General features: G+C 46.2%; 1 protein-coding gene across 1 annotated transcript; it reads left to right on the forward strand.

Moving 5' to 3' along the window:
* The first annotated feature begins 9344 nt into the window (after positions 1-9344).
* Positions 9345-15638, forward strand: zbtb7a (zinc finger and BTB domain containing 7a). Its single transcript, XM_085347706.1, has 3 exons — positions 9345-9830; positions 10668-11551; positions 13612-15638. The coding sequence occupies exons 1-3, from the start codon at positions 9345-9347 to the stop codon at positions 14045-14047; spliced, it is 1806 nt and encodes a 601-aa protein (XP_085203832.1). The 3' UTR covers positions 14048-15638.
* Positions 15639-16401: the final 763 nt, after the last annotated feature.

The following is a 16401-nucleotide window of genomic DNA, read 5'->3' on the forward strand; positions in this document are numbered from 1 at the left end:
GGGGAACACTGGAAGACATTCACTGTGAAACTGCTGAGTGGGAAGCTGTGGGTTAATGATTGGTGTTACATGTGAGTGACTTTATTACTTTGATAACTGTCAACTGTTTTAGCGCAAAATGATTTTCACTTTACTTTTATTCCACGGAGGGAGGAGGGAGAAGAGAGCGAGGGGGGGGGATGCTGTTTCTTTAAGAGAGAGAGAGAGGGAGAGAGAGAAAGGGAGGGACCTCTTTGCCCTCCAGAAACCAGGAAGGGAATTGAGTTGATCTGCTGCTGCTTGGTTAGCGCATACGGGGCTTTAAGCTGCACAACAGTGAGAGGGAGAGAGAGCTCCGGAGAGGAGGAGAGGAGAGGGCTGAGCTAACCCACAACAAGCACCACCACGGCCATCGCAGGTGAGCTAAAGACACCCTGTCATCCCCCCCTTCTGTCTGCCCTGGGCCTGTCGAACAGAGGAGAGCAGGGCAGAAGAGGAGAGGAATGAGGGAGGGGGCCAGAGAGGAGAGCAGGGTGGGGGGGTTGGCCAGAGAGGAGAGGAGAGGTGGGTCGCAGCAGTAGTCTCCAGTTAAGGTTCCTCTTTTTGTTTTAATCCTAAAGTACTTCCTCTGTGCTGCTCTTTACCTCTGGGGAATCTTGAGATAAAGTTTATAGGATGTGTTCAAGGCATTAACTTTTCAGGCAGGTGGAAGCACTTAGAGGAGGTGGAGGTGGTGGAGGAGGGAGAGTAGGGGAGGGGGGGTTCTCGAGATAGAGAGCGAGAGAAAGAGATGGGGGGGGGGGGGGGGGGGCAGTGAACAAGGAGGAGGAACCAAAAATAATTCAATCGGACATGATAAAAGCAATGGCAACAACTTTTGGGGATGGCAGCGATTGAAAGGCTCCGTGTGGTGTGAGTTGTGTGTGGAGGGCATGTTGGAGTGGCACTGGTACACTGCTCACCATATGAATAAGTCACAAATTAGGGCAGGAGTTTCAGGGGTCTGCCATGTCACTGTAGCGTGAGCTGATGAAAGACTTCAGTACTGCTCTGACAGTTGAGGCTGAAATGTTGTTGCTTTTTTTTCCCCCTGCGAAGCTCTGCCCTGCTACATGGCTGCTCTGTACTTTAATACCTGGCAGCCTGCTAGCAACATACTGTAGTGTATAATTCAGCTCCGAGTGCTTACGTTAGAGGAGGCTTGGAGATAGTGGGGGTGGTGAGGGCAGAGGGAGCTGGGACTCGTAGTGTACAGCAGGGACCGTAAACCAGGTCAGATGGAGTTGCAGAACTCTATATCCCAGAGTGCCTTGCCCTCGGCCATCCAGGAAAGGGAACAGCCGCCAGCCTATCCCAACAAGGAGGTGTGGTGAGTGAGCTGCTGTCAAGCCAATGAGGGTGGGGGATGCAAAGCTGAGTTGTGGGCTGAAAATAGAGGGGGGGTGGTGTTGGTGGTTGGGGGGTGGGGGGTAGGTGTCTGTTTGTGTGGGATCAGGCAAGGGCTTGCCTGTATGACTAGGGCCACTCGTAAGTTTCCTGTCTGGTGGAGTTCTAGCCCTGCCCAGAGACGGAGGCAGCAGTGCTGGCCGGCAGGCAGGGGAGGCAGATAGGGCTCGGGAAACATTTTCAGCCTATTTGGTAAGCACCACAAAGGCATCCACACACACACACACCCGCGCGCGTACACAAACTGGGTCTTTAGGCTGTCACTGAAAGGAGACGAGAGGCAAGCAGAGGAAATAAATGCCATAGCATGTTGTGGGTGAGAGCAAAGGGGCTTGACAGAGTTCAGAGTTCTTGACCCACTTGCAGATAAAGGAGAGAATGGCAAATAGGTCACTGTTGAGTGCAAGTTTGTGCACAGAGAAATAGCTGCTTGTTTAAACAAAGTTTTTCCTTTCCACCACGCTAACTTTTTAAACTCTGGCCATTTAAGCTCATTGTGCACGGGGGTTATTTTTATGCTGTTAAGATGCACTTTTCTTTGAATGTTTTTTTACCTACTGCTGTGATTAAATTGCTCTGCTGCTATTATTAGTAGAGTGAAAAGATGAAGACAGTCGCACATCCTGTACTGCTGCTTCTTTAGGGCTGTTAAACCAACTCCACAAAAACCACCATATCAGATGTTTTCTAGACTGTAGCAGCGCGACCACGCTGATCGCTGACAGGGTACAGGTGAGCAGTTGAGCAACAGCTTATTTGAGAATCATCAGTAAGTGGCATCTCTTCTTGCTGACAAAGAGAATATGTGACACATCTCGTGACAGCTGATTTTCGCTTGTAGGGGAAGCTGTCACAGCGAAGTCCATGCAATATTAAAATAGCACATAATCTCTGGAAACCTTCTCCTGGAGAACTTATGTTCTTGTGGCTTGATTTCAGGTTTTCTCAGCCAGCTGCACCACGGTCAATCTCATGACATGTTTTCTGCGCAGTCCATTCACCCACTTCATCACCAGTATCTTGTTAAAAGCAGATTCTAATCTTGTCTGCCGTGTAATGCTTTCTTGCGGCTCGTGGTTTAAAGACTTCATAGCAACCCTCGGCTGCTTTGCCCGATAACCAGATGCATATTTTTTGGCTTTGCATACTTGCTGAACTCGTTTTTTAAGTGTGTGGGCACGGAGAGGGTACAAGCAGAGCGCAGTACACGAAGACGCCCAAGTGCTGGGAAAGTGTTTGGAATGTTTCTCCGAAGGTGACAGGCGATATTTTCTATTTAGCCCAGTGTTACAAACAAATGCATGTATGTATTAGTTACAGTAAATGTTGTGTTGATGTTGTGCTGTGTTATTTCTTAGGTACTACTGTGTCAGAAAAGTATAGTTATTTCAAGAGAATTCCAGCAAGAGGTTAAACTAGGACGCCATATGTGTTTGTATGGGTGTGTGCACGCATGTGTGTGCGTCTGTGTTACCAACAATAGACTCCAGGGGAATTGCAGGGGACTTCAGTGGCTGTGGGCAGGTCCAAGACACCACCCATCAATTTGGCGGTGAGGCTGAATACAGTTTGATATTCCTGTATGTTTGTGCCTACACCACTATGGCCCAAAACTAGCAGGTTCAGACAGACTGAGAAGACAGGTTGCGTGATGTCGCCGTGGCAGTTTGAGGGTTCGTTTCGGAGTGAAATGTTGGCTGTGTACTGTACATCGCATGTAACAGTCATTGTGTTTGTTGAGTTTTACTTTTTTTTTCTTCATGTGGGCACATAATCTCTAGTATCTAGTGTCACTCGTGTTGATATTTTCTTGTCGTGCTGTGTGCTAAACTGTTTCTCTGCCCCGTCTCTATACATGCTCTTTTATATGCGTTTGCACATTTATCTCCAGTTCATATTGTTTGGTTAGCCTCCTCCATGGTGAATGCAGCTTCACTTCCCCCTAATGTTTGGTTCCCCTGGTCAGCTGCTTAGTATACCACAGCTTCCAGCCTGGCTAGACAGACAGACCCCTCTCTGTTGTTTTTCTGTTGTTGTGCTGAAGTCTAGGGGGAGTAAAGGGGCTTCTTCTGTTCTCTTCTGGGACATTTATTATGGAGAGGCCAACACAACCTGATCAAATTAGAGTGGGAGAGTAAAAGGCTGAGATGTTTTTCAGAGTTGGGGGGGGGTGAAGCTAGACTTGAATTTCCACACTTGGGGAGTTAAATGTTTTGTTAAGCGAGGGTTTTTCAATATCAAGTAAAAACCATGGAATAGTCGAAGGCGGCAGGCTTCTGTCAACACTTTAATTTATTGTGAAGTTGATATTAAGAACTGTAGGACAGAGTCCAAAGGCTCATTTTTAATTAAGCAGAAAGGCCAAGTGATCAGGAAGGAGGATATGAGACCAAACTGACGCTGTCCGCACGTTGATTTAGAGAATCGGTTTGCAATGAAACAAGAGAGACGATGGGTGGGATGCATTAGGGGATGGTGAGACTCGGGAGGGTGGGTTGGTCTGCGCTGCTTTGCCTCCTCAGCAGTGGAAAGGGGAAGTGGGTGATGTGGTGGATACATGCAGTGCAGACTCTGAGACAGAGATGGAGCAATGATGAGATGAGAGCGACAGATGAGAGGAAGGGGGAGGCGGTGGTGTGTGCGTGGAGGGGGGGTCAGACAGTAGGGACAGAGAGATCGAGCAAGCAGAGAGCTGGTCATCTGATAACAGAGCGGGTTCTGTTACACGCCTGCAACAGACTCACAGGAAGTCCTCTTTCCCCGTTGGACTGCGCATGCACAGAGCGATGCAGCCGGGGCATGTTGGGCCTGCGGACCGACCGATTGGCCAGCTCAAGTTGTGCCGGACGACGCAGTGTAGGGGTGTAGTGCGGTTTCTGAAGGCACGTCTTAGATTTTCATACACTTCCTGGTTGGCAGCATGGCAGTGTCAAACTATGTTACTCACACTAAAAGGAACTCAGACTGTGGATGTGGTTTTATTATGCTGCAGCCTGAGAGAAGTTAGTCTCCCTACCATGTTTTATAATTCTGATCAGCGGCACAAAATTGTCATCAAAACCACAAAACTGTAACTGGCTTTAAAGAATTGTTGAAGTTAAAGCTTTACTTGTAAAAAACAAAATCTGAAAGATTTGATTATCTACCAGCGTGGTATTTTCTTTTCTACATTTAGTGACCACAAAACAAGATTTGTAGTGCTTGCAACAGTGTTTTATTTAAGAAGGTCCCTTTTTATTTAGACTGCTACTTCAGGAGTTTAAACTACATCAGAACATCATTTACATATGCTTTAAGTAAAATGCTGTCTAATAAGAGAAGATGTCCAGGTGCAAAAAGAAAGATACTTCTGTTATTGTGTGCATTGCGAGAGCAGTCATTTCGATGTGTCATGCTAAAGTGAATCACAGTTTTGTTTTTATTTGTTTGTGTGTTTAGTAGGCTGTGGGTCTGAGGTACTACAGTGCAAACGGTCAGGAAAATAAAACCATGCAAATTCAGAACAGTTTGAGGGCTTCTGCACTTCATTGACAGCAGCTACATGTCTCTCTTCTGGAGCTGTACGGCAGCACGAACACTCTTTAAGGAAATCATAAATCCCCCTGCTGGCTTCCTCAAATTAAACTTTGCCCCACTTGTGGGTGGTTACCCTTTCCACTTATTGTAACAGGTTATACCAGGTAACCGAATGAGATCTCTTGAGTTTATCATTGACATCTGAGCCGGATTCCTGGGCCTCCATGTGCTCATGAGTTATGAGCGAGCTTGTAAGTTTAACGCCCTGCCTCACCCACCACCTTTTCACTGGCTTTGTGTCTATGTTTTGGCAGTGCTTCCATGGTTAGTTTCTAGTGAAAGCTGCCAGGCCTAGGCCAGCCCTCGCAGCTTCAGTTTTATCAGTTGCTTACTCTCTTCCTGCTTCGCTCCCAATATGACCAATCAGGTTTCCTTCCACTGCTGGCAGCAATGAGTCACTTAGCTGTGGCACTTGATCAAAATCCACTTTTCCTAGGAACTGCCACCCCCCTCCTCATTCCAGTTATCTTGCGATGTTCTCTTTGTCCCACCTTGAACTTTATTGACCTGAGTAAAGTGATTCCCTTGGTTGTTGCCATAGAGGCAAAAACAGTTGAGTTAGTTTGTGAAATAAGGGCAAGGGAGAAAGAGATATGATTTTTTTTTTTTTTTTTATTAAAGTGTTATGGAAGAATAGATGGGGCCATAGGGCCAACCAGATGCAAAGATTTTTCACGTTTTCATTTCTGGAGCCGCAGTTTCCTCGAGTCTTTATACAAACACTTGAGGTCCTAATAAATGAGTTACTTGGATAGCGAATGAGATGGTGAATGCATAAAGTCTTCACCCGAGTAAAATTGAGAAATAATTGTTCTCTTGTAAAAAGTCTAGGACTACAAACAGATAAAATTAATAATTTTCCTGCATTTCACTTTTAAAACATGGCTGCTACATGCTCCATTAGCATTTATAGTTTAAGGGCTCTTTAATTCACTCATGTTTGTTCTGCTTGTTCTCTTTTAAAGGCAGATTTCTCAGCACTTTTGAGTTGTGTAATATTTTTATGAGCCAATTACAAATTTTCATGTTTTTCAAGTTTAAGAAAGAGGTAACTGAAAGTTTTGAATAACAGACAGATACTGATGTGGTATTCGCTGTGAAATTTGGTTGACGGTTGTTTTTCGGTTGCTTTTTTGTTGTTGTGTGCATTAGGCAATATATTTTCTCATCTAAAAACCACCTGAGGTTGCGCAGACTGTTTCTTTGTATTTTGGAATGAGTGGTATGTTTCACAGATGATGTGTTTCGGCCAAAATACTACTGCTTTTACTAAATACCCGCGCTTCCCGTCATAACGTGTTTGTCTGCGAGTGAGACTAAAATCGGGTACAACTGTCTTGGCAAAGATATTTAATGCATAGGTCACTGCACAGTAAATCGAAACAACAGCAAAACAGAAAGTCAAAAACGACCGTTGTGTGCAGATATATGGGAAGGGGCAGATTACAGATGAAATGAAGGTGATGAGGGCGGGGAAGGGATGGGTAGGTCCTATTTTAAAGGACTTGTTTGACTTGCAAAGCAGGCCTGGGTGCTCATGGACTGAGCTTTGAGAGGAGGCCCTACCCTGGATGGGGAGCACCAGGGACACAGACAGCTGCTGCGCTGCTTTGTGCCGGGCTGTGGGCCTTGTCACCCACAGGCATGAATTAGTGATAAGGAATGTTTCAAGCCATGAGGAGGTGTCAGGATCAGGTTTGTTGCACTGTGTTTCCTCTTTCGTAGTGCTCTTTGTAGGTTTATTTGAGGACAGGTGGCTTTTGCATGCGGAGTTGTGCCTCCGCGCTTCATTGGCGCTGGATCAAGTTTGCGCATGTATGCGTGTGTGTTTTGTTTTTTTTCTTTATCTCCTCTCAGCTCAACGTCTTTACCCCAAAAAGCCGTGACCTAGGGTCAGCTTTGTATGTGCGGGGGATAGCGTGCTATACAAGCTTGTCTGGTCTAGTGCAGGTGCTGTAGATCTGTATTAGAGAAAAGCAGGTTGGCTCGGGTCTGGATGGGCTCACAGAGATCTATTTCCACCTGCGAAGGACGTGACCGGTAGCCATGTGGTTGCCCTTTCTCTTGCTCTTTCTTCCATCTCATACCGCTCGTGCTCGCTCTCTCCCTCCCGTGTCATCTCTCTTTGTCTTTGCTCTCATCTCCCTCCCCTCCCTCAACATATTCAGATGAGGGGTTGGATAATAAAATTTGCTCTTGCCATGTCTGACAGTCCGCTTCTATCAGAGCTTTGCGAAAGACGTTGGCAGTGTTTGCAGAGGCTTTCTGGTCAGCTGCCTATCAAAACTGAATTGAGTTAAGAGAGAATTACAGCAAATAATAAAAAAAATGGTGGAGCCATTACATATTTAACACTAATCAAACACAGCACAATGATGTAAACACGTAAATCAGTCTTGTGTGTGATCTCTGGATGTAGAAGCTTTTAGATTTTTGGGTAATTAATGCAAAAAAAAAAAAAAAATCATTGACCTATTTAGTTGCTCATAATAAGCTTAAACATGCATCTGCTTATTTGTACAAAGGTGACATGTTGCCAAATCTCAGGTGTGTCATCAGATTTTTCCAGAGGAGAGAGAAGGAGAGGTTAGCATGGGCGAACTGGGACAAAAGAGGAGAGGCAGCCAGGTTTGGCAGGTTTGTTAGTGGGGTGTAGTGTACAAACACACCAGAAGGTCTGATCTGAAGGAATGTCATTTCAATGCCTTGCTCTCGTAGAGAGCAGCACATGCAACACATCCCTGCTTCCCACCACCACCCGCTGCCCCCTGCTGGGTCTCCCTGGCAGATGGAGAAGGGGGGAAAGGGTTGGAGTCTGTATGTGTGTGTTTGATATGTTATTGATGTTACAGTATTTTGTGTGCCCGTGCGTTCATAGAGAAATCAAGGATGGCCTGTTCTGCCGAAACCCCCCTCCCACTGCGCAGGCTTCAGTCGATCATTTTAATCTCCCCCCACATGTGAGCGAGGGGACAGGCCTTTTCTGAAACTTGGCACACAGTACAGGGTGGGGTAACCAGCTCAGACCGGATTGACAACCTCCCTTTTTAATACCGTTCCCTTGCAGCTTGTTGCGTGTCCTCTTCCTCCTCCTGTGGAGTTTTTTCCACAGGGTCTGCTCTGGCAGCCCCCCTCCCCCCCCCCCTCTCCCCTCCACCTCTTTTCCTCCACCTCTCTCACTTCCCTCTCTGGCTCTCCACCGACACAGAGAGCATAGCCTGCACAGCCCAGCTCCCAGCATGCACTCTGATCCCCACAGCCCTCTGCCTATCTGTCCTCCACGACCTCTTACTTGATTCCTTGCACAAGTGCATGCACACTCCCATAGATGTGGGCGTATATACAAGGAAATGGGCTCCTAGCCACCTGCATGGATGCAGTCCAAACATCTTCACCCAATTGTTGACCCAAATGTAAATTGTTGCAGGCTACTGTTTATTCAGCACCATTAGAATCTAATTCTTTGCACCAAATATATGTAACAGACCTGTTTTGCACAGAGTTTGTAACCAATCTGCTTGAACAAAGTAAATTGTTTACAGCGTTCAGCAAATTTGGCAAGTGTGAAATGCTCATGGTGAAGTTTGGTTTCAGTCAGGTTTATAGCAGGCTCTTTTTATTTTGAGCAGCATGTCATGAAGATTTTGATGTATGTGGTTCTGGGAAGGTTTGATGTATTTTCACAGAAACTGTCGACATGTTGGTGTGAAAAAGCAGCAGAGAAGTTTTTGAACTGCCAAGAAATTAATGAATAAAGATGAGTGAGTCATTAGAAATTTTTATTGACCGGCTGGAAAAGTCAGTACAGTTTATTTGGTTGAAGATCATAGCCTAGAAAAAAGTCTGTATTCAAATGGTATCATATTAGGCTACAGACTGGTTATGACAATTTTTAAGAAATGAAATTCTTTTGACTGTATTCACATGTTGCTTCAAAGCTCAAATGGAGGCACCCTAATTGTACATTCAGTTTTATATTTGACAATATTGTCAATTTTTGGGCTACCAGATATGGCCCAAGTTCGTAGATGTTTTTGCAGTTTTTCCAAAGATATTTAAAAATCTTTATGCGTGTATTTTTACCAGCTGCGTACTGTGAACTGAGAGCTCTCCGTTCTTGTGCTTGATATTTAAATAATTTTCAAATAAGGCCTCCGCAAACTTTTGATTCAGATAATACATGTTTGTTTCTCTTTCTGCGTCCATGTAATACCTGTCTGCTAATTTCCTCTTTTTCTTTTCCACCTGTTTCTACTCTCCTTCAGATAGGCAGACGGACAGACGGCAGGACGGATACACGGGTGGGGGCTGTGCTAGGCGGCTCGGCGGCAGGCTGGTGGAAGATGTCGTTAGGAGCCGGCGGGAGGGGCGGAAGGCGGCTCAGGGGGATAGCAAGCAGTGGGGGTGGAGGAGGGAGAGGTGGAGCGGGAGAGGCGGAGGAAGGTCCTGTGGGGATCCCTTTCCCTGAACACAGCGCAGACATACTGGGCAGCCTGAACAAGCAGCGGCTCAGCGGGCTGCTGTGTGACGTGCTCCTGGTTTCCCAAGATCGGGAGTTCCCAGCTCACCGCTCCGTCCTGGCGTCCTGCAGCACCTACTTCCATAAGCTCTTCACGTCAGGGGTAGCCGCCGACCAACAGAACATCTACAACATCGACTTTGTGACAGCGGAGGCTCTGGGAGCTTTGCTGGACTTTGCCTACACGGCCACGCTGACAGTCAGTCACAGCAGTGTGGCTGAGATCCTTGCTGCTGCACGTCTCCTGGAAATCCCACCTGTCCAGGATGTCTGTACACACCTGCTGGACACCAAAGTGCTCTCCCCGCCGGTATGAGACTTTTAATGCTAAAGTAACTTGTGTCACAATTCAAATTTAGGCATGAACTGTACTTTATCCAAGTAACTGATTCATTCACATGGTCAAAGGGCCACCCTGTCATTAAGCCATCAACTTCAATTAATGCTCAGCATAGTGAAGCTTATATCACGGCCTTTATCAGTTTCTCTCACTATGCCAAACACACTCCCACAGCCGTGGGGTTAGTTCAGCGCTTACTCATTCTGAGCCAACAGCATTCATGGAGCGACAGCATGCTCTTTAACAGAGTACAGACACAGCACATTGCAACTACACTTCAATGTGATCAAGTGTAGCTGTGACATGCTGCACTGCATGGATAATGCTTTACATCATGAGATAAGATGATGTGATGTCAAATCATTATCGGAAGCTTTCTAGCATCTGTTGTTACATTTTATCAAAAGTTGAAGCCTCTTGACAACCTTTTTCAAGACTGGTGTTTTTAAGAGTTACAGAGTACGGCAGCGAAGACATACACAGGATCGTGTGCTGCGTTATTGTTCGTTTTATACATAGACCGGGCATGAATGTTCTTTGCCAATTAGTTTTCATTTTCTCATTGCGCATACTAATACCCATGAGCGTACTGAGCGCCTCGGTTTGCATCCAGGATACCGAGTCAGTGCTGAAAAGCATCAGACCCTACAGGTCTGCACGCATCATCCTTTTGTATCTGATAAACATTTTAAAACATTTTATTTTAAACATGCATTTCCTCCTCTACCTTTAGTCCGTCTTCTCTTTATGTTTTTATTTGTGTTTTTTTTCACAGGCTTATAACACTTCGTTTGTTCTTATTTTTAGGCGGGCAGTGAGCAAAAAGGTGAGGGTGAAGATGAGGATGGGAAAGGCAAAGGAGGAAGGGAGCAGGGGAACCGGGTGCGGGCCCGGGAGTATCTGGAGTACTTCCAGAGAGGGGCGCATTGGAGCAGCAGCTGCAGCACGCCGGAGCTCAGGGACCTGCCCACCGCACACCTGCACTTTAATCACGGTAATGGGGGCACCCCCAGCAACGGGGCCCCTGTTGGCCCCAGCGAGTACTACTCCCCCTTGGCCCTCGCCTTGTCCCAGGTCCCTAAACAGGAACCAGAGGAAGAAGACGACGATGAGGATGAAGATGAGGATGGGGACGCGGTGCAGGGTAATGGAGGAACCCTGGGGTCCTCATACTACCCTCCGTCCCAAAACGGACACTTCTACCTCCCTCACAATTCTAGGCTGGGGCAGGAGCCCGAAACGGAGGACACTTGTAGGGAGGCGATGATAACGGAGAGGGGTTCAGCAAGTGCCCTCCTGCAGCAGATGATGGACTCCATCGAGAGGCAGAAGGAGCGTGCTACGACCGGTGAGGACCAGGGAGATGGCGATGACCCTGACATGGAATTTTACTTGAATTATTTTAGCAGTACACAGCACGAAGATACAGCGTCATCCGCTGTAACGCAGGGAGTGCCATCACTCTGGTTATCAAGAGGCAGTACAGCCCAAGACAGAGTAGGAGCAGAGAGGGGGGTCGGAGAGAGAGCCAGCGGGGGTGGAGGAGAACGGAAGATGCGCTCCAAGGCCTTCCAGAAGTGCCCCATATGCTCCAAGGTCATTCAAGGGGCAGGCAAGCTCCCGCGTCACATCAGAACGCACACGGGAGAGAAACCCTACGAATGCGCCATCTGCAAAGTGCGCTTTACCAGGTAAGCCCAATTAATGAAGAGACTTCCTCAAGTCACATGTGCTAATAGTCTTGGACACTGTTGACAAAATGGCCAGCAGCGGGGAAACACAAAGCCAAGAGCAGGAGTATTAGCGCTAACCAACTTAGCTTTGTATTAAGTAGACAGTGCAGCTTGTGAAGCTGTGTGTGTGCGTGTGTATTTACGTGAAGATGGAGTGATTAGGCCCTAACCAGGATTTTTCCCGACATAACATTGAAGCTGAATGTTAATAACAATGCCACGTAGAATCTTTCAGGTCAGAGAGAGGGGGCTGGAGGGTTGTAAAGGTCTGTTTTATTGTGACAGCCTTCATAGCAAAGTCCTGGAATTTTAACGTAGGGGTCCTATAAAAGAAGGCAGTGCCATGGTAGTGTTATCTAGTGGAAGGCTGCTATAAAGTGCTGTGCTCTGATACAGAGGGGGATTACAGGCGCTGGATGGTGCTCTATGTGCTCCAATGCAGTAATGTGAACTTTTGATCTCTGGTTATGTTGATTATTGCCCACAGCAGAGTAGTTACACCACCCCCTCCTCTCTCTTTCTGTCACTCCCTTACCTCTCTAATGAAATCTGCCATGTCCTGCTCAAATAAATGTGACTAGGCTACAGAAGGGTACTCGAGTGCACATGTTTTCCTCTTATTTAAGTCTTAACTTTTCCATGAAATCGTTCCTTTAATTAATTAATTAATCAGTGGACTTGTGCTGGAAATAGATACAGTTGGCTAGAAATAGCCAAAACCTCTGCTGGCAGGTAGGGAAGACCAATCTAAATTTACGTAAATTCAGATTGGCAGTGGGAAGGGGGCACTGTAATCTTAATCCTGTTTGAACAAGGTTAAGAGTGTGCATCGCACAGCAATAAATCACCCCTGTCCTTTAAATAATTCACCTCTGTCAGTGTGCCACTTTGTTCCAATGCTTCACCCTAACTATGCGTCTGCATCGTGTGTTTGTGTATGTGTGCACACACATGCGTTTCGTGGTTAACATTTCTATTTAGGGCACAGGTATACAGACCTCTGAGCGTTGCAGTGGGTTTATTTGTTTCCTTGTATGACAGCTAATCCACTTACCTGGCACTTGCATACACACACCTGTGGGTGGGTGTGTATGTGTTCAGATGCAGTTGTCTTAACTACGCTTGTTTGTTTAGAAGCCCTCTGCCCTCGGTACAGAAGGGTTAGGCGATTTAAGAGCTCGGAGCTGGAGAGATAGTAAGGGCTAAAGGGGGGAGGGAAGGACAAGAGTCAGATGAAGGCCAAAGAAGTCTGATAAAGTTTAGTAGGTGGTGTCATTGGAAAGTCAAATAGTTTTGTGTTATGAGATGCGTTTTGATATAGAGTCATGCTGTATGCTGTTTTGACTGCAGTGTTGTAGACCTCACAATTTGGAAAGCAAGTTTTCCACATGAGCTGTTTTATTCGCTCATGTGCGACACCTACAGAAGTCGGTCCCAGTACGACTCTTGTGGATAAATATAAGCTGCAAACTTGAGCTGCACTCAGTACTACAGTACTACTTCACAATAAATGTCAGCTCTTTCCAAATTATCCTGCAACCGTTGCGCTGCAGAGGAAATTCAGGTGTCCATTAAACATTTTTGCAATCTGTCAATTGTTGTTGTATTGTCGTCAAATACATGTTAACAAAAGGCGTAAAACGCTGATATAAAACTGATATTGTTATCATTTAGCAATAGTGCTCTTGCGTGCATTTACACAAATTAAAAGGTTAAGTTTATGGCTTCTCGTCAGTTAGACAGGGTACCTTCACAGAACTGGAGGAGATCCAGGAGATGGCTCTTAAATGGGAAATAAATCCATCCAAAGCATATTAGGCTGGCCACTGTATGTGTGAGAATTAATAATATAGTTTGAGTTAATTATGTATTTGTACGTGATATTGCACGAGTGATTAGAACCTGAAGTTGGCTGTGTGCACTAAGTGCATTCAAATGGGTGTGAACCGATCTTCTAGTGCAGCAGAGTTTTTGCCTTTGTATTCTTACTCGACCGTGTTTATTTTTCTCCCTCTCAGGCAGGACAAGCTCAAGGTTCATATGCGGAAGCATACAGGAGAGAAGCCTTACCTGTGTACACAATGTGGAGCTGCCTTTGCTCACAACTACGACCTGAAGAACCACATGCGTGTACACACCGGCCTGCGCCCCTATCAGTGCTCGAGCTGCTTTAAGACTTTTGTGCGCTCGGATCACCTGCACCGCCACCTCAAGAAGGACGGCTGCAACGGCATCCCCTCCCGTCGAGGCCGGAAACCTCGCGTGAGAGAGCCAGGGCTCCTCGAGGCCCCCGTGGGCCTGCTTAGCCCCGGATCCGACACCGGCCCCGGGTCTCATACCATCAGGGGAAGGCGGCGATCGGAGTCGACCTCGGCAGCGGAGGTGGAGGTTGCTGCTGGAGCACATGCACACAGTCCTCAGCTGCAGGAGCTAGCAGGGGAGGCAGGGCCCTGAGACTGCAGGGAAGACAAGGACACTGCTGGACACCATAGTCACTCTGCACCGCCTGTGAGACAGGCCAATGAACAGAGAGGAGTAAAAGATGCAAAGGCAATTTAAAAAAAATACAAAAAAAAAACTACAACAAACAACTAACTATTCCTCTATAAACCAAATCAGGGTGTCACAAAAATCTAATCTTTATATTTCTTTCTCCTATTACTTAGGACACGGCGTAGAATTGCAAGCACTTAAGTTGGTTTATTTGTTAAAGAGCAAAGAACGCTTCAAATCATGCACCCATTACGTCCACTTTCTGGGTCATTTCTTTCTTTGTAATAATAGGGTTTTTATACATATGTGGCATATGTGCTTAGGCAAATGTATGATAGATACAAAGGAACTCTGAGCAACTATGCAGTTGATTTAGATTTTTATTGGTTTTGTCCTCACAGCCTTCAAGCTCTAAGAAAGGTGTCTGTCAAGCACCTTCTGGCTGCTGTACGGGTGAAGCGAGGACAAATCCTCCCAATGAAAACAACTCTTTTTCTATTCTTTGCAGGTCTGAAATGTACAGTTACCATAGAAACACCATTGCCACAATATGGCATATGCAAGGAAAACTCGCCACAGTTTTGATGCAACAGTTTTTCTTCTCTAAATGTTCCAGAAAGAATGAGGCAGGGGTTTGATTGAAGTGTTACTTACTCTCTAAAATGCATTTTAAGAATCTATGGCTTGTCTTACTGAAAAGCAAATTCACTTTGAGTCAAATCCACTTTAATGGGGGCTCGCCAATTGCAGGACTCGGGAATACGAGGGGTGGAGGGTTTGTGTTTCTGAAGCACTACCATTGTCAATGTACATGTTGGCTTTACTACGTGGCCTCTTATCCCTCACAGCCCTGCAGTGTCAATATGTTTGTTCGCCCTTTTGATTTTGTCTTAATTTTTGTTTCTCAACATTTTATTTTTTTGACTGCTTTGGGTACTTGACACTTTATTATTGTATACATGTATATACAGCAGGTGGTGATATGACATTGGCCCCTCTTAATGCTGAGTTGTAGTTACCAATCACATTTTTTTTTTCCTCGTAGGCTTGATGTCATATTTCTCAGAGAGTGAAGCTTGTGGGTGAACAAAACAAACTGTATGAATGTTCGATGAGAGAGGAAAAAAAAAAAAAAAGCATTGATTCACCCATTTGTCCTAAACTTAACACTTGATATGTAAAGTTCCTGCCCAAAGGACGAGGGGGTCGATTGAATGAATGTGCTTAACTTTTTGCAGTTTTTCGGATTCTGTCCTTGTGTGACAAGGCGCGGGTAGCACTTAACCAACCGCAGGTTAAAGGAGCCTGAGTGAGAGAGTGACAAAGAGTACGAAGAGATAGACGAGCACCTTTTTTTTTTCTATGTTTGCACAGCTTTACTAAAGATATCCAACTGAGGGAGAGGTAATATTTAAAGGAAGCGGGCTGATGTGCGAGGAGGTTTATGCTTATTCCAATCTTTTTGCCCTGGGGACCACACAACCGTAAGGCAACCTGTATGATGAAGAGAGCAATAAATACCTGTCCAAGTTGGGAGGCCAAATAGGAGCGCAGCTGCAGCTGGTTGATGGGGGAGGGGATCGAGGGAAGGGGAGGGGGATCTCGCAATGTCTGTTGCATTCCAAAAAATAATCTCCCCCAGCTCAGCCACGTTTCCAGGCAGGAGGGGATCAAATCAGGCCTTTTCTCTCGCTCCCTCTCCCTCTGTAGTCCTCTAATGCCCCCGAACCAGCCTGGAGGGGATATTATTATATTAGAGCCTGGTGTTACTGTGGGGAGGACGCCTGGTGCTGGCAGTTTAGTGTGCGACTGTGTTTGCGTGCGTGTGTGTGTGCGTGGCAGCCAGGGTCCCTCTGGCCACATCATCAGCGTGTGTGAGTCAGCCACAGCCTGTTCAAACATGCACCCTGAGCTGCCAGCCCCAATACACTTTGTCTCGCTAACACACACACATGCTCACTGGGTCCAGGTATCCTGTAGAGAAGGGGAAAACACCAGAGCTGACATATGTGTTTGAATATTGTCAGCGACTCCATACGTTTGGATTTGTTCGTCTTAAACAATAATAAACTCCAGAATCCAACTTTAGTTTCCATACGAGCACATTGAGCCTTTTGCGTTAAGAGAACATGCATGTGATGTAGAGTGCCCCCCCTCCCCCAGCCCACCCTGTAATTTCTGCAGTAGTGCTTTTTTTTTCAACTATCAGTCCTTTTGCACGTTGGATGGGAAGAGGCAGGTCATGATTGCACTTTGTTACTGAGGAGGGCACTTTGGTCAACGAAACGGGTACTTTGAAACAAACCAGTTGCAAA

This window comes from Diplotaxodon limnothrissa, linkage group LG23, assembly GCF_057381915.1.
Source record: "Diplotaxodon limnothrissa isolate DT_005_m linkage group LG23, D_limnothrissa_male_GT1.1, whole genome shotgun sequence".
NCBI lineage: Eukaryota > Metazoa > Chordata > Actinopteri > Cichliformes > Cichlidae > Diplotaxodon > Diplotaxodon limnothrissa.

Excerpts from the sequence above, each read along its gene's own strand:
- zbtb7a (XM_085347706.1), top strand. The coding sequence starts at position 9,345 with ATGTCGTTAGGAGCCGGCGGGAGGGGCGGAAGGCGGCTCAGGGGGATA. Across the intron at positions 9,831-10,667 it reads CCAAAGTGCTCTCCCCGCCG|GCGGGCAGTGAGCAAAAAGG; the intron begins GTATGAGACTTT and ends TCTTATTTTTAG. Across the intron at positions 11,552-13,611 it reads TGCAAAGTGCGCTTTACCAG|GCAGGACAAGCTCAAGGTTC; the intron begins GTAAGCCCAATT and ends TCTCCCTCTCAG.